The 17,952-nt window shown below is 43.3% G+C and overlaps 1 protein-coding gene across 1 annotated transcript in view; it reads left to right on the plus strand.

Annotated features, from left to right (window-relative positions):
• BRF1 (BRF1 general transcription factor IIIB subunit) overlaps positions 1–17,952 on the plus strand; it is a 157,923-nt gene that overhangs the window by 33,434 nt on the left and 106,537 nt on the right. Inside the window, exon 3 of the mRNA XM_088539541.1 lies at positions 5,074–5,247. Within this exon, the coding sequence (XP_088395667.1) occupies positions 5,074–5,247 (174 nt within the window). The remainder of the gene's footprint in view (positions 1–5,073; positions 5,248–17,952) is intronic.

Genomic DNA, 17,952 nt, shown 5'->3' on the forward strand with positions numbered 1-17,952 from the left:
TTCGGAAATAAATAAGTTGTTAAAAACACTAGCAGGGTGGATGTGCTATGTGGTAGCTGTTTCTGCCTGTTCCACATGATGCTTTTCTTCCACAATATTCTGCATCGCTCAAAGGAGTAATATGGCTCGAGTAATAATGTGCTATTGCCCAAAGGAGGCAGCAGGTTTAATTTGCATTACTGTTCTCTGGCTGAGGAGCTGTGGATCACAAACCTTGATCACAGTTGCAGGTTGCTAATGGATAATTCCTCCAAACTTTCCCTCTCCTTCAGTGATCCTGCTGGATAAAATGGATGAGTCAGAAATTTGTTGTGTTGAGTTTTGCTTTATAACCTAGAGCAAGCCACAGCTTAAATGCCTGGCAGATCTTTTTGTTTCCGTCCAGTAGAGCAGTTCAGCGCGTTGGAGTTCCTAACGCTGCAGTGCAGCGGGGTGAATGCGGAGCTGAGCAGAGTGCTAATAAATTGTGTTGTAGGATGGATGTTCCCGCTGTCCTGGCGGAGATGTGGGGCCGCGCTGCGTTCCTGCAGACGGCTCCTGCACGCGGGCACCATATGGTCACGCTGGCACCACGGGCACGAGCCAGCACTTGGAGCACGTTGAACCTGTGCTGCTAGTCTAGAACAAACCGGAGAGGAAAGCGGGAGATAAACAGCAAATGGAAGGGTATAAAATGCCACCCAGCTTGTGAGGAGCGGTGGGAGTAGGAAGGCTCTCCGGGGCTGACAGACGTGACGGAGCAGCGGACAGACGTGACGGAGCAGCGTGGGCTCTGCTGGAGGGAGCTGTGGTGTCCCGAGCCCTGCGGCTGCTCCGCGCTTCCTCCTGCGCTCTCATCTTGCTGGATTGAAGAGGGATTGAGGGATTGAAGAGATACCCCAAAGCCCAGTGCCTGCCTGGGTGTCACTGCATGGGCCCAGGGACTCTTAGCGCCAAGGACTGGTGGGGTGAAATGGTGCTCGGTCTGTCTTTGGTGGTGATAGAGAATTTATTTTGGTAAATTATTTTCATATGTCCAAGTTCTGCACGTATGAACATCTGCTTTTCAGATGCAAACGGATTAAATTGCTCTATTTATAATTAAATAAAGCACTGCGGAGACACATTTTTCAGCTCGGGAAATGTCAAGTTGATGGGACCGGAATCACAAAGCTGTCTTCTTTCAGTTGTCACCTGACTGGAACGAAGGCGATTTAGCTGTTAAATTTTTCTGACAGTTATCTTTTGAATGGAGATGCCTCTTGAATCTGTGAACGAACCTGAAGGAATACAGGTGTTTCTTGTTGCTTATGTAGAAACCTAAAAACCTGCTTGCTAATGCTAACTTTCCCTGCTGATTTGTTATGTTACATAAGATACCAGAAAAGTAGGTGTTTGTTGCTGCATCAAATTCAAAAGAGAAAGATCTTTTGATCTTTCTTTAATAAATAGGAGATTGGTGGCAGAACAAAAATATTTATCTTAGATGCTCCTATCAGCAGTAGATTTCCACCTCTTGTGAGAGACGGGGGCGAAAGCGAGTCAGTGGTTGAGACATGAGCCGTTTCCAAGATATTTCTTCCTGCCTTGTGCTGAGTGAAGCTGTTCGTCTTGAGGATCAGTGACAGCATTGGTTGTCTTATTTTCACGTGAACTCTATGATTGACATGGAGCCACAAAGCAGCTCGAGGGAGCACTCGCACTCCAAAATAAAACCTTCTTGGGTCTGCTGAAGTTTGGGTAAAACACCCAAGGAAACAGCATTTCCAAAGTGGACAAATACTGTTTTGTGCTCTCAGGACTCTTTGGGTACTTGTCTGTAGATAGTGACTGGCCATCTCTAAAGTAATTGCATTTTAAAATATTGATGCTGGATGAAAAGCTGAGCCCTAAAAGCATATATTACTTAAAAGCATATTGTTTACCTAGGATGGATTATGATGAATTATGTTTCCATGTTCGAAGATAAGAAAAGGTTAGGTATGCCGAGAATACTAATGGTAACGTGGGGGTGGGACCAGCTCCCTGGGAAAGATTGCTTATGAAGGAATATAGCAACCTCATTTAAAGTATTGTCCCCATTTTTTTTCCCTGGATGTTCTTTGCTTCCTAAGTGTTCTCCAAGGTGCAGAGAGGTGTATGAGAATGTGAGAATGAAGACCTCCTTCTAGGGACAGCCGTGGGGCTGGCGGGGGAGCAATCTTGTGTGTGCTTGCCTTGTTCTCTTGTTGTTGTTGTTCTTTTCTAGAGAGGGAGAGGAGGAGGTTTTGGCCTCGATAGCCCAGGCAGAGCCAGCGGTTATGGATTGTGCTCATGCGGGAGGAGGGAGGGGAGGGAAGGGCCTTTCTTGCTCTTCCCCCATCAGCAGGGGCTGTCTGGGGTCCTGTTGCCTGCTCCCACCTCCATCCTGGAGGAGATGACCCCAAGGTTTGTTTCTCTTCCTTGCTGTTGTGCCTCACACCTGTGGTTGCCAGTGATGAGCAGGTGGCAGCTCTTGTCCTTAGCCCTCAATCGTTTGCTCCTCTGCGTGTCTCTGGCACTGGGCTGCTGCTTGGAAGCTTTGGGGGCAGAATCCTTGGTTTGGAGCCCATCCTTCCTTCCTCAGCCTCAGGACCTACGTGAGCTGCCGTTGTGGTGGTAGGGTGGCTGGCTTCCTTGTCACCTCTTTTTGTATGGTGACCTTCAGCATCCTGGTCCCAGTATTTTGTCAGGCTGGCTGGCCCTGTATCCTGGTTCCCCAGCACTCCAAGAGGTGTCCAGGAGTGCATGCACCTCTTCCTTGCATAGGAGCCACTGCATTTTGTTCTGTTTTTACAGAAGCTTTACTCTTAAATGCAGTCTGAATTGTGCTTTTAAAACTTCTGAAATCTCTGCTTGGTAGCAGCAACTTTTGTGACTCTGGGGATGATGAATTGGACCGGCTTATTCAGGGGGGATACAGGGTCTCACTGTTGCAGTGTTTCCACTTTGGATCTCCTTGAAGCCAGGGACAGAGGTGCATGGCCATGGTTGTAGCAGCTTTCTGATGGTGCTTCTACATGTACTGCATATAATCTCTATAGGTGACAGTGCCAAGTGCCCTCAGTAGTCTCCTTGGAGAGTGTGAACCTCAGTGGTTTTTCTTTTTTTTTTTTTTTTTGGTATAAAAAGGGAGCTTCTCCTTGCTTCTGTTTCCCAGGAGCTTGTGCTTCTTGCTCCACAAGAGTGGGTTGCTTCTTATGGACCTCTTTGAACTGCACATCTGTTCTGTTGGCCCAGAACTGGACTAGATGGAGCCGGTGTGGCTGTTCTCAAAAAGTAAACTTGGAGAACAGAAACCTCTGGTAGGGCCAGACCAGAACTGGCTTTAGGTACAGGAGAGCAGCAAAATTAGCTTCAGTGTCCTGAAAGGCAAAAGTGTTCCCTACATGCAGTCAGCACTACCATATAGCAGCAAGGGTAAGTGAAGTTTTGCTGCCCCTGAATGAGAACAAATCGATTATTTTTTAAAACGTTCAAGAGTCCTGAGCCAGCTTCAGAACACAGGAGAGTTGGACTGGGAGCTGCGGAGGGTGGAAACAAATTGGGGAGAGAGTGCACATTAGTATCTCCATTTTGGAAAAAATGTGGTTGTGTTTGAGTCTGTTAAGACTAATGAGCATCTGTCCAGTGCCTGCTGATGTTAGTGGAATAACTATTGACTTAATGGGTTTTGGATTATTCTTGTGTAGCTTATTGTCCTGATACCTCTTGTGGAAGGTGAAGCACATCCTTCCTCTGTCATTAATTCTTCATTTGGATGTATTATACTGATTACCCAAAAGTGACTTTAGGGAGATCTCATTAGTGAGTGTACTAATTATCCTTTGTGTGGAAAGGAGAAGCTCTGTAGCTTCTGCTTGGCCAGAGTTTTGCTGCTCCTGGATGGGCTTCTGAAGTTGCATTTTGTTAAAGCTGGGGTGTTGCTGGCTGAAGGTTGTTTGGAGGTTAAACACCGTAGCATGTTGTTCATTCTGATTGTGTAGGAATTTGCATACAATAAAAAAGAACAGTCTTATGTGTCCTGCTGTTCTTTGGGTAAATATTTTGTTGACCACCATTTGTAGGAAACGTTGGCTACGCTGCGTGCAAAGCTTTAAGCTTTATGCCCACTGCAGCAAAGCAACTTGTCACATCTCTGTACAGAAATAGATGAGTGTTTCCCATAAAAACACATGCTGGAAACGTCTGCCCAGCACACTGAATTAAAGGATTTTTCTTGATGTACTGTCTGACCCCTTATGTTGAGGAACTCCAGTACTTTGTTTTCCTCCGGACTTCCCCCATCTTTTTCCTGAGCTGTCTTTTCAGCAGACTTTTCCGTAGCTGGAGTTGTGAGAATGGCCTGGACGCTGCTTTCAGCATCTGTCTTAGCAGCTGTGCCGCTTCCTGCTGTGAATCATCTGGAGTGCTTCTTTTGAAGGGTGAAGGCACATTTGCTTTCCTGAAGCCACTAACTAATCTCTGCAGTTTGGCAGCCAAGCCTGAAATGAAACCTCTGCCGTGAAAGTGTTCAGAGGAAGGAAGCGCTTCCCTGTGGGCGACGGTCTCAGAGATGCCCTGGGAACAGCTCCCTTCGGTCGGGGTTGAGTTTGTGGTTGGAGGAACTGCAGACTTTGTGGCTTCTCGGAGAGTTGCAGCAAAATGTCTAATTTGTTTGCACCTAAGTGTCAAGCATGCCATGATCTCATGTTTTCAGAAATCCATCTCTACAGCTAACCAAGTGCTAATTTTCAAACTCTTCAGCAGGGCAAGAACAGTCTTTTGCATGAGAGGTCTTGACTATGTTGTGACCCATCGCTTGGGCTGAAGTCTGCACCTTCATCTTCCAGGGCATAGGGATCCCATGTGTTTGAGTACTGAGAGTCCAAAATGAATCACAGACCTTTTGTTTTGTTCTGAGGATTTACAGCTCCCCGAAACTGAGTGAACATCAGATGCAATTTAAGTATTTCACTCAGACATGAAAACCAAAATCCCCCTTCAGTTTTGTCTTAAAAAAAGGACAATATAAACGAAGCACCTTAGTTGCCAAATTGTTAAGCATTCTTTCTTTCTTTCCTGTTATTTTTGTAGGGAAACGTCAGATCCACCACTTGGGAAACCAGCTCCAACTCAACCAGCACTGTCTGGACACCGCCTTCAATTTCTTCAAGATGGCTGTGAGCAAGCACCTCACGCGCGGCAGGAAGATGACCCACGTCATTGCTGCCTGTCTCTACCTGGTGTGTCGCACCGAGGGGACTCCTCGTATCCTTTCACCTGCACTCAGTATCGCTTAGCACTTGGGCCCCTAGATAAAACACCGTAGCTGTTGATCTGGGGCGGGAAGACCACTGTTCCTGCAGTAGCAGTAAAAAAAAAAAATCCAGCTTTTAGTCAGTCAATTTTTTAGCTTGATGCTTTTCTAAATTTGAGAAGGTAAGTATTTAGGAGGTAATTTCATAACTGCTGATTTTGTATAATGAAGTGTATGGAATTTTTTTTTCCTATGTTCAAGTAATTTTTTTTTCCCCTTTCTAAATGTACGGTACTTAGTGTTACTTACAAGGATCTATTAATTCCACTCCGCCTCCCCTCAGTAAGTCCTAATTTCTTGTTTCTTAACATTTTATAAGTGGTTAAAAAATACTTTTCCTGCTCTTTGCTAGTGTGTTTTTTTTCTTTTCTAATTCCAAAAATTAACCCCAAACCTCCTGTGCTGTCTGCATGAAAGCAGATCTGAGTTCCACTAGGCCTCCCATCAAGATGCATTAATTTCCTTCCTTTAATTATTGTGCGAAGGGCAATATCATCATTGTTCTGGTTTAGGAGAAAAAGGCAATTCAGTGACTGAAGATTTCATCACAGATAGATTTAAGTTGCCAGTGAGCACTCCTTGCTGTAGACCGTCCTTATTTTTGTATTGTAGAACTTTGTAAACTTCCCTGTAAACTCTATATGCTGATGAACATGCAAATTTATTCATTTCATGTTTATGTTTTTATTTATCTATATTTCAATTACTGGAATTAAGATTTAGTATCACAAATGTAAGAGAATGTAAGAAATCACTTCCGTATTGCATTAGTTAGCTCTCCTCTTCAGCTTTAAGCAATATGTGAGCATTGCCAGTATCGTATTTGATCTGATTTCTTTAAGTTTACTTTATATTTCTGGTAGCACTTGGACAGCTCAAGCTTCTTTACTGATCTAAGATCTTTTTTTAGATTCTGAAACTATATTCAGAATCCTAGAATTAGTGCTGTGTGATAATGTTGTGGTCTTTGTATTTGCATGTTAAAAAGGTTCTTTTGCAGGAATAATGAAATTATAAAAGGAAGGCCTTACTATTGATATTTTTCTACTGCAAAATCTTTCCATAAACTTTGAATAGTATAAGACTATCATTACTGTAAAGGCAATACTGAATTACAAGCATTGCCAATATTTTTTATGCTCGTGTCACTTTTTTAGAAGTAATTTATTTGTAGTCATTATTTAATATTACCAAATGATAGCCTAGCCATAATATGCAAATCCACTTTTCTCCTCTGGTGGTGATAAAAAGGATCTGAAGCAATATGGGTGTAATAGGCAAGCAGGTATGTTATAGTGCAGCAGCATCTGTGTAGCAAGCGTGGCTAACCCTTGCGACAAACCACGAGGCCTTTTTCTTTCACATCCTCTTTGAAGTGTTTCAGCCTGTATCTCTGTTTTGTGCAACACGTACCAGTCTGGTTGGCACTTTATAAGTATCTGAATTTATCTCCCCTGCTTTTTTTCCCCTTCTCATTAATGGAAAATACTTCCTGTGTGATACTGCCTGTATAAAATACTAGGAGTATGATATGAATAAGACTGCAAGGATGGTCCCTATTGTCTATATTAATGTCACAAAGTACTTCATCTTCTCTTGTGTGGTTACTTTGCCATCTGGGAATCGGGAAGTGGTGGTGCGTGACTGTATGGTGCATTTTTGTTAGTGTTGACTTTTAAAGTCCATTATGTAAACTTCATGTTGCAGTTGACATTAAGAATTCCTGTTGAAAATAGCTAAAGATAGCGGCTTTCTACTTTGGGAGAGTGAGTTCAGGTTATAGTAGATGTGTTGTGACTGCCTTTTGCAAAGACATTAGTCTTTTTTAGTATTTCAGGTCCTGCGTACTTTAAAACCAGAGGGCAGGAAAATGTGGATTTTGAATTATCCCTTCCTCTTCTGATATCTTACCTGTTCCCTAGACATTTTGAAAACTGAGAGCCACAGGTGTGAATTGCTGACTTTTGAAATTAAAATACACTCAAGTCTCCATAGACTAACTATAATCATTGGTCTGGGGGTGTTGGGTTTGTTTCCAGATTAGCAATATAGAAATGGGCAAGAGGAGGCAGCATTCCAACCAGAAGGACCAAGAGCACCTGTAGAGGATGGCAAAGTGGCAAGAGGCTTTTGCAAGAGTGAAGTTGTGAATTCAGGGGAATGAAAAGCTTTCCAGCTGGCTTTGGGCTTCTGGAGAAGCCAGTCAAGAACGGCATGCAGAGATGAGAGAGATGCTGTACCAAATATATCAGTATTTATATCATTTTTAGATTTATACAGTACCACTAAGCTGTAGATTTAGAGAGTTTAAAGTGTTCATTGTTGTAACAGAACTTTTGTGAATAAATTATTGGGGAGGAATTTAAAAAAAGGAAGTTAGGACTTTGATGGTCAGAGCCTATATTTGAGAGGAAAGAGGCAGAAGATGCAGAGAGCAGCATTTTCAGAAGTCAGAGGCAATGGCTTGGTTTTGGGCTGCCCAAATGAATGAGTGAAGCGATGTGGGAGTTGTGGACGCTGGAGAGGTTCGATGGGAGTGGGTTGGCCTTTAAAACAGAAGGCAGCGTGTTTCTTAAAAAATTGGTAGAAAGAGCAAAGCTGTGGTCTGGGGAGATACAGCCAGATGCAAGAAATGTTGTGTCCTCACCAGTGGCAGAACTGAAGGAGTGGGAAGGGTTTGGAGAACAGGATTTAATTGTCTGCAGTGAGCTCAGTTTGAGGGATGGAATGTATTATCTTGTGTGGATATCTGCTTAGCCTTCTCTTTTTCGTACTGTACGTGTTGCCAGTCAGCCTCTGTGCAAGTGCAAGGAAAATTCTAGCCGAGCCTAATGGAACGGTCTGAATTTTTCCAGAATAAACCTCAGTCCGCAGCAGACAAACATTGTTCTCTTTAGTTCTTTACGTAATGCTCAATTAATACATAAATGCAAAATATTATTTAAGTAATAAAAGTGTATTTTTATGTTTTCTTTAAATTATACCTTTTTTATCAGGTAAAAAGCATATGAAATACAGCTTTTATTTATAGTTCTTTGGAAAAGTTAGGACTGCATTTGAGATCTGAAGTCATTTTACATATTTGTTTTCCACGAGGCCATTTCACACAGGGAATAAACAAGGCAGTGACTTTAACATGGCTTGTCATTTATATGCTTTTAAAGAGAAGATGGCATATTAGCTATCAGGTAAATTTGGGAGGTGCCAGCTAAATTTGAGAGGCATTGTGTCCTTTTGATGAGCAACCGCTGAAAACTTTAATAATATTCTCTTTATAGAATGTATTTATGTTGTTAGTGCCAGCAATAAAGACAAATGCGTATGGGAGAAGTAATGATTTTGAGTGAAGCTTGGCAGAATTGGCTGCCCTACTCACCGGCTCCAGTTTGGAGCGATCCTGTGACGTCCGACATTAGCTGGCGCTGCGAACGCTCCGTACGTTGCGGGATCCGGCTCTTAATTTGTTTCTTGGAATAGCAACAGCCTTCGCTTGTTTCTCTTTAATGTTTTGAACAGCTTTTCCACCCCTGCATATGACCGAATGGAAACAAAGAGCTTTTTAGCTGGCACTGCCGCTGCCGGCGCTTTGCCGGAGTCAAACGCAGGTTGGGGCTGACTCGGGGATTAGCGCGGCCTGTGGCTGCCCCGAGGTCATGCCAAAACAAGGAGAGGCTCCGCTAGGATTTTCCTGGGGGGGATCAATTTGTTTTAATCGAGGCACTTTTTATTCCGTTTTTAACTTTTTGCTATGTGTGACTCTCATTTAAAAAGCAAAACAAAAGTGACACTGTTTTGCTTGTAGTGTTTTCCACCCTATCGCCTATTTTTTTTTATCAGAGATAAATATGTCTGTCTCCTGTCCCCACCCTCCCCTTTTTTCCTTTAAAGCTCTTAGTGGCGCTCAGTAAACAAGCCCTTTCCCACATGAGAAGAGCCTCGCGCAGCTCCCTCGCCGCTATCTTGTGCAAACAGGCCTGTGTTTGCCTGCGGAGGTGAGACCGGGGCAGGTCCTCCCGCCACCACAGCGGCAGAGCCTGGGTGCGCGCGGGGCCCAGCGCGTCCGCCGCCTCCCGCCGCCTTCCCGGGGCGCCGGCAGCGGGACGCCCCCGAGGCTGCTCGTCCCGCTCGTTCGGCAGCTCTTCCAAGGATTTGGGGGTTGGCAGAGGAGACGGGATCCTCCTCTGTGTTCAGGGCACCCAAGTTGGGCCTCTCTTCTGAGGTGGGCTTGGAGGAACCTGCCTGTGGTTGGCATAGCAGAGGGCGGCCCTGAATTTCAGGGTGGTGAGCAGGAGAAAGTCTGGTCCCCTTGGGCTCCATGGGAGCTTGCGCTCGCTTGGAAGGGGTGGGATACTTCTGCGCTTTCCACGCTCCATGAACCTCCCTTTGGCATGAGGAAGGGTCAGGAAGATGTCACCGGGCATCTCCTTGTGGAACAGGGCAGGACTTTGTTATTTCCACGTGGATTTCCTATCTGTGTGCAGTGCTCCTGCTCCATTGCCAAGTTACTTGACTGCCTCCCAGTTTAATGTGTTTATTTTCATGTCGCAGTAAGGGGAAGTTGAGAGTATTTATCTTCATTTTCCAGGTGCAGAACTGGAGTGGAGAGATACATTCAGAGCTACCCAGAAAATCTGTGATGGAGTGAGGAATTGAACTTGAGTCTCTGTGATCCTAGATTAGGTACCAGCTACTGAACCATTCTCCGTTTTTGGAATTTGCAGGCCAAGTTCAGCTAATTTCCTTTGGAGCGTTTGCAAACTCTGTTGGCTTCCCACACTGTCTCGGGAGGCTTTGTATAACCTCACCATGAGAGCCTTTGATGGATACATTCTTTGTTTCCCTCCTCACACTTCAAGGTCTGTCTTTGCAATGAAAAGGGCAAGGCTTCCTTTTTTATTAGAAATGAAAAATTAAGTCTCCAACAATCTGTTGACCTCCACCAAGCTTGCTGGAGCCAGCAGGCCCTAGTGTTCCCAATTAAAAAGTTAGCTTTTGAAATTAGACTTTAATCAACAAAATTTTAGAGCTTTAGTTAAGAAGTTAATAAAAACTTTTAGTTTTTCTTCTGCTGTGGACTTCTATTTTTCAGCCGCTGCCCTTTTACTTTTGATTAGAGTTGCACTCAGTATTTTTTGTGTGCAAGTGGTGAGTGTGACAAGGACATAAGAGAGCAAAAGGTGATTTTTAAACCGTATTGTTGAAAATACATGTGATATTTACTAAGCCAGATTATTTCATTTTCCCGGACTTTTTTTGTGTAGTAAAAAGTGGTAGAATGCTACTTTCTAGACCTAAAGAAGTCTTGGAAAAGCTGTGTGCCCTCACTTCAAGATGTAGCTTTAAAAGTGACATTTAAATTGCATGGTGCAGGTTTTTTAGCCTATTAATGAAAATTTGCAACCTGAACTATGATGTGGCCATTCTTCCCCTGTACTAGTTGCATGTAGTTCCATATAGTCCATCTGTTCTGTGATGCAAGGCTCGTGATCGTTCTTATTTTGTACTAGAAGAAAAAACGCTATGGAAATTTAGGGCAGAGGGCAGCCAGTGGCAGCAGTGGAAATTTAAATTCTGCACCTCGTTTCTCCTGCTCACCCTCTTGCAAGCCAATGCTGGGACTACTCAACTGAGCAGCAGGGCTCATGACCTGAAGCCAGTGTATCCTGGCCTCTTTCCATGGAGTGAAGCAGGATCATCTGAGTTTTTCACTTAACAGCACTGCCTCACACCTCTCTGCTGAACAGGGAGAGAAAAGTATTTTGGTGAGAGAATAAAATTTCATCTTTTCTCTCAGAGGGAAAGACAAGATTTTCTCCCTGGGTCATGTCTGAGTCTCCTGCAGATGTCTTCATCCTAAGGTGATGTTGGCGGCCTTGTGCGTCAACACTTGGCTTGTTTCACTTGCATCTGTTTTTTGCAGTGCCTTTTAAAAAATGTCCCCTTAAGAAGAACAAGACCCAAAGCCTATAAGACTGGCCGTACAGCTCTGTGTCTGGGAGACAGGGCTGGGGAGGTGGTAAATGGCCCTGAGATGCTCTGCTGATCACTCGGGCAGGAAAGCCAAAACCTTCACTCGTGCATGACTCGGATGCAGTAGGAAAATGGTGAGGGTGACCTCTAAAGAGCATTTTTCTCGAGAGTGCCCTGTCCCTAAAAGTTATTGAATCTTTCTGTGAGCAGACTTTAATTTTAACGTGGAGAGTCTGCACTTGGGTGAAATTCTTTGCCCTTTTTAGATTTTGAAAATAAAAGAGAGGAAAGGAACTTTACATTGCGGAGTGTGCCAGCTCCAAGCGTTTCTGCTTGAGTCCTTGTGCTAAATGCCCATTACGGCTGCTGCAGGGAGGGAGGGAGGGAGGGGAAAGCTGCCGTAAGTGCAGTAGTGATAATTGACCCACTTAAGAGAGCTGCTCTAATTTTGCATGTTACAGCATCCTGGAAACTCCGATAAGAATGTTGATCTCTCCAGCTAATAGGATTTCTATATATACTATCCAAAAGAGGGAGGAGGACTGCAAGTTTGTGTGTGTGTGTTGAAGCTAATATTTTGTTTAAGAATTATACACTCTGGAAATCTGCTGTTCTGTTAACTTATTACCAACACAGGATAGAAAAGTATTTAACCTCTCACACTGGCAAGGAGACACCTGATCCTGCCCCATCAAACCCATGGCCACAATTTGCACTGGCTTCTGTGCAGAGGGGTGGCCAACGTTTTTCCCTTAGGTTCCTGGCACCCAGCAGGTGACTCAAATTGTCAGCTTTTCCATAATGCAGCACTGAACAGCGTATCCAGCGATAAGGAAAGGGATGGGGTCACAGGATGGCCTATAAAGATTACGAGCTAGGCTGGGCTTGGTAGCTTTGTTCTTTTCTGTTTACCCCATTTAAGTGAAATTTTGAACTATGAAGGTCAAAACGCACCTTTTTGGAAATTTGTCTGCAGGAGCGTATGTATACAGTGTATATATGTAGTAGCTGTGGGTTTAAACTGCAGCATGGGCAGGCAGACCAGGTGGGTGCTGTTTGGCAGTCCTGCCCTCTCTGTTGCTGTGTTGGGCCTCCTGCAGTACAGAGTTACTTGGAGTAGAAGAATCCAACCGTTTTTTTTTTTTTTTTTAATGCATGTTATAGGGGTTTATTTAAATTCAGCAGTTGGTCTGTCCTCTCAGTATTGGGTGGCAGGCTGGGCTTTCTGAACAGGTGAAGGATTCCTGTGGTGGGAAGAAAGCACCAGCAGAGACAGGGGCAGGGAACAGAAGGACTCAGGAGGCATCAGTGGTGCTGGAGTGGAAAATACGAGGGGGACCTTCAAAGAGCAGCACCCCTGTTTGAGGGGTGATGCTGGGAGACAGTGCCGGGGCCGCGGGAGGTGAGCGAAGGAGGAGGAGAGCGGGGCAGGGAAACGGGTGATGGATGAGGGCAGGGAAGAGCCGGGGCAGAGGGGCCTGCGCGGGACGATGAGGAAGGGGATCACACCTCTCATGGCCGTGACCTTCAGCGATCCCTGCATGCTTGTGAAAATAAATATTTAACCGTCTTGCTAAAGCTTGTCTGCAAGAGGAAGTGATTAGGATGGCTCAGTGTGGAGCTTTGTCTCTGGGTCTGAATTTTGGTGCTTCTGGGGGCAAAAACGGTGTTTAGCCGGGGAGCGTTTTGACATGATAGAAACTAATATGTTGTGCAGAATTGCTGCTAGAAAGCAGTGGGGAGCAGCCAGTGATTGTGCATCACATGCTTGCCTTTGTCAGAGGACGTGCTGGGTATGCCATGGGACCTGGACGAGATGCTTCTCCTTGCTTCTCTACCCCTGCCCTTCTCTTTTTTCCTGTCTTTTTCATAGAGAAAAAAAGGTAGCCACCCAGTGCTTTGCTTAAGCAAACTCTGGTAGCAAACATGGTCACTTACTGCTGATGGTTTTGGTACATTCACTGAAAAATGTTCTTGGTTTTAGCTGTGACTAATGATTTTTGCATTTTAATACTTTAGAAGTCAATTAGCAAATTAAATGCTGCTTCATTGAAATAGTTCTGAAGATTGTGTATTTGCATTTTAATGCAGAGAGAACGATGCCTTTAAAGACAAATCCATATTCTTAAATACTTTAATTAAAATCCAGTAATACATAATAGGTTAAATAAAGCCACTGCTTTGACAGCTTCAAGCACTTCTGTACTTGCTATCTGCAAATATTATTTTAGCTTGTGGTCTTCTAAAACCGTCTCCTCTTTCATCATATTCTTAAGTCTTAGGCACTTTTTATTTTTTTGTCTTGTACTTTTTGATGTTATAAGAACAAAGTGAAAGTGTACCAGCGAAACAGTATTACTTCTTAAATTTGTTTTGGAAAAACACAAGTGATTTTCATACCTGGCCTTTCCCTATACCTTGAAAGAGGTCTTGATAATCATTTCTTACATCCTAATAAAGTGCAAGCATTTAAAAATTAGTGAAAGTGCTTTTCGAGAGCTGTCATTTCTTGAGATGTTTGGCACTAGGATTTCGTTTGCATGACAGTCTTCATGCATAAACTTCATTCTGGAAGTGCTTCTTAAAGACTTTTAGCGTTTTGTAATGTCATGCCAAGCGAAATGTGAGATAAGCCTTTTCACTGCGAGCCTGTCTTTGTGGCAAATACTTGTCCTTCGTCAAAGGCGAAAGAAAATGTCTCTTAAATTTAATTGCCAGCCTGGCTCAGTATCGTCCTGAGTGCGGATGATGTAATAGCTAAGCACGTGGCCATGTGTGTGCATCCCCCCTCGAGGGGGAGGATCAGCTTTGCATCTTCATCCAGTTTCAGCGGTTTGGGAAAAAAAAAGAGTTTTAAATGAGCCCCCAAACAACGGAAATCTTTATTTCTTCTAGAGATCTGCTTTTGAAGCAAAGTGTTCACCATGCCTTCTTTATTTTGATTTGCTAATGGAAAACAAGATGCTCAAGATAATGTGTGCTTTGAAGCTTGTATATTGTGTATTTTATTTGAATTTGATCCTTTAAGCGTTTGACAATAAAATATAAATGGCAGCACTCTCATCTCTAGATCAGCTGCAAGTGAATCATTTAAGTTTTTAACATCCTTCCAGCTTGGGAGAAACACAGTAGTTTCAGTAATGTTTTGACTGCATGTGTTGTTAAAGTGCTGTGAGATTTGCTAATCAGTGTTTTTAAATGGTAGATAGATAACTGTTTCTTCGATGGAGAAGCAGCTCGTCTGCCAAGAATGACGTCTTAACTTATGCCTAATCATGGCGTGGAAATCAAAGTGCTTTCCAGATGCCTTTTGTGTTGCAGAAAGCTATGGTGAATGTATATGATATATATTTTTGTAACCACATACGAACTATTGCTAGAAAGCAAATTCTGAAAGAGGGGAAGAAAGATCTTCACTATATAGGCTGAAAAAAAAGTCTTCTTAGTTAGGGCAAATAATTGCATGGATCTGACTTCATCAGTGCCATAATCTTTATAATATGAAGAGAAAAACATGTAATAAATATATATATTTAGCAACACAACTTTGGGATGTGGTTAACTCAGCTGTGCAAGTCTGTTGTATACAGCAGAGAACTCTAAACATTCTCTCAGCCTTGTTATCAGGAGAAGTTCTCACCTTATCTATTTTAAAATATTCTTCTTTCTATAATTGGTGCATTTTACTTTTTGTTGTGCTGTGGACAGCCTTTTGGCCTTGCGGTTTTCACAGGGAAACAAAGTTGTTATTGTCCTTTCAGGTAAAAACAACGTGTAGCAAAATTCTAGGGCAAAGAGCTGGTAATTCATGTTAGACTGTAGAAAATTTGTGAGGATACCTAAACTAGGTAGTTGGTGTAAAAATACCACGGTGTCCGTGTTGTCTGAGGGCTCTGTCCCCTGCCAGCTGACTCGCATTGAGAACATCCACCCAGGCAAATGCAGACACGGCCTCAGGCTAATGGAGTTATTGCTGCTCACCTGCAAAGGCTGTGAGGTTATAGATGCTTCTTGAATTAAAGCATATGTGGGGCTCTCTGTGTAAGGAATGCTTCTTTTGAAATTTGCCAGTGAAATTACCAGCGAATCATCCTTGATCTTCAACAAAATTAGGAAAAAAAGGTAATACAAGCACTTGACGAAGAAGCCTTTTTCTAAAAAAACGTTTGGAGTTTTCAGCTGCTGGGTCTTGATCAGGATCTGGAACCAGACAGCAGTCTATTCTGTTCTTATTTGGAGTTGAAAGTCAGGTTTTCCCAGGTGAGTATCATTAACTTCTGCAGAATCTAAGTTGCATTTTATTTGCTAAATTAAAATTTCTGGTCCTTAAAGGATCAGTCGTGTAGAGAATGCAACAGATGGGCTGCATCTGTACTGCTGTCTCCGAGGGACTCGCAGATCACTGCATTCCTGTCACATCTGGAGGGCTCGGTTCATTGCCAATAATTATTTTCAGCACATATTTAGATAGCACTTTTTTCCATTTAAAAATATTTCATAAACCTTCAGTGTAGTATTTCTTAGGCTTTACCTTCTGTCTTCTACCTAGATTCTAAGCTCTTGCTATGAGAAAAGTCAAACTCAAGTATTGGTTGCTGCTGCCTCCATCTTTGAACTGGTGCTTTCAGTGTCCCAGCTGTTTCTCAGTCATTAAGTGATGAGACAAGGATCTCCAGTCTTTGGTTTTCACTGGCAATATTGGCAGTTCTCACAGTGTGGCTGGTAAACTGCTCATTTTTCTTCTGCCGCAGCTGGAGAAGTTGGGAGCAAAGTCCGGAGCAAGGATGCCTATTTGAGAGGCATGCGGCCAGAACCAGAGAAATTGTCTAAAATGGAAGCTGGAAGCAAGCAGTGCAGCAGCCGTTGTGCTTGGGAGCCTGCAACTGAACATTGCTCCCCAGGGGCCTCCTTGCAGGTGCTGAACTGAGGGGAATAACCTGGCTGCAATTGCTGGCTGCGCTGCTGCCAGTGCAGCCTGGAATGTGCTTGGTCTTCCTTGATGCAAGAACAAGCTGGTGCCTCATGGGCCACTTGTCCATGGGGACCTCCACGTCCTTTTCTGCAAGTTTCTGCCTAGCTGGTCAGCCCCCAGCCTGACCGTTACTCTGTCTCGGTGCAAGACTTTGCATTTGTCTTTGAACTTCATGAAATTCCTGTCCCTCTGAATAGCAGTCCATAACAAAAACAGCCCTAGCAGCAGCTTTGCAACTGTAGCTTGCTGCAGTTTGTAGCTGAGGGTCCAGATTGTCGAAGTATAGAGTTTATAGTGTTCTGTAGAGAGCTTATAGTGTTCTATACAGTCCCCATATTATGGATGGGCAAACTTTTGGGGCACAAAAGAGAAGCAAAATGGCATGTTTAGCAGGGCAGTAATAAGATGTAGATTTTTAGTTTCCCATGTGCGTCTGGGCCTTGTACAGCTCATGGCCTCCCAGAACGTAGGAGTCCTGTTCTACATATTACTCTTCTCCCTGATTTTGGTAGGGCATTGGGATATACTTATGCAACCTTATTTTTAGCTAATTATGGAAAAAGTGTTAAGTTTTGCAGGCTTTCTAGTTCTGACGCTGTACTGAATTTGACATCAATTTGTTAGTCTCAGCAGTGAGGAAGAAAGTTCCTTTTTTTTCTTGGAAGCTCTGCAAATGTGACACAATCGGTGAGCAGCTGTAAACATGGGATCCCAAATAGCATTCTTATTCATCGTTCAGAACTGAGATTTTTTTTAGGGGATTGCAGTCAGTGCACTGTAGAATGTTATTTCAAATTACACTGGTTGGTTACAATAAACCCACTGCAACGCTGTGTGAAAGGAGTCTGAGGAGATCTTTCCCAGCATATCACTGGCAGTTTTTATTTTCCCAGAGGCAGATGATATGTACATCATTACAGTTTTTTTTCCCCTCTCATGAAGAATTCAAGCAGCTGAGATAGGTTTACAGCTTCTTAAAAACTGATAATGAAAGAGCAGTCTCTGTGCTGTAAGAGAGACATGAGATAAGTGCTTGCCATTGCTTCAGCATTCAAAAGAAGATAATGCAGGGATAAAAGTTTAAAATGACACTTCGGGAGAAGATTCCTCATTTTCCATCTTGATTAAAGGCATTTAATGAAGGTTGTTAACTTTTAAGAACTTGAGAAATGCCATTTGCAAGTAAATTAACTTCAGTGTGTTCACTAACTGATGCTATGCAACGTTGTATTGAAATGCTCTGCAAGTTCCTACTTAAGTGAAGTAAATATTGACACTACCGTCAACCGAATTGTAGTATCTGTGACAAGTGTAGAATTGCAGCAGATTGCATACCGAAGAGCTGTGCATTTCCATTAGGATGTGTATTCTACCCCCTTCCTGCCCTTTTCCCCTCATCAGAGTTTTGCTCTTGCTGCTTATAGATCCTCTCTCATAAAACTGAGTAAATGATACACAAGCGGTTAACACTTGATCTTTTTAGACGTTGGGAACCGGTAAGTGTAGGTTTATATAGAGTCATTTTAGAGCAAACTGGTGCAAAATTGAATCGAATCTTAAACTGAATGAAGGAATTTAAGGTTATTATGGGACCTTTTCAGTTGTGTATTTTGGGTCATTGAGGTATGAAGATTAGGCCTGGCGTACTTGAGAGGAGGAGCTGAGTATGTAACATGGTTTGCCTGCGTTTTCATATGTCACTTAACTCTTAAGC

The sequence above is a fragment of the Tinamus guttatus genome, unplaced genomic scaffold (assembly GCF_059628265.1).
Source record: "Tinamus guttatus ecotype Peru unplaced genomic scaffold, ASM5962826v1 Tinamus_guttatus_pri_ptg000048l, whole genome shotgun sequence".
Classification (NCBI taxonomy): Eukaryota; Metazoa; Chordata; class Aves; order Tinamiformes; family Tinamidae; genus Tinamus; species Tinamus guttatus.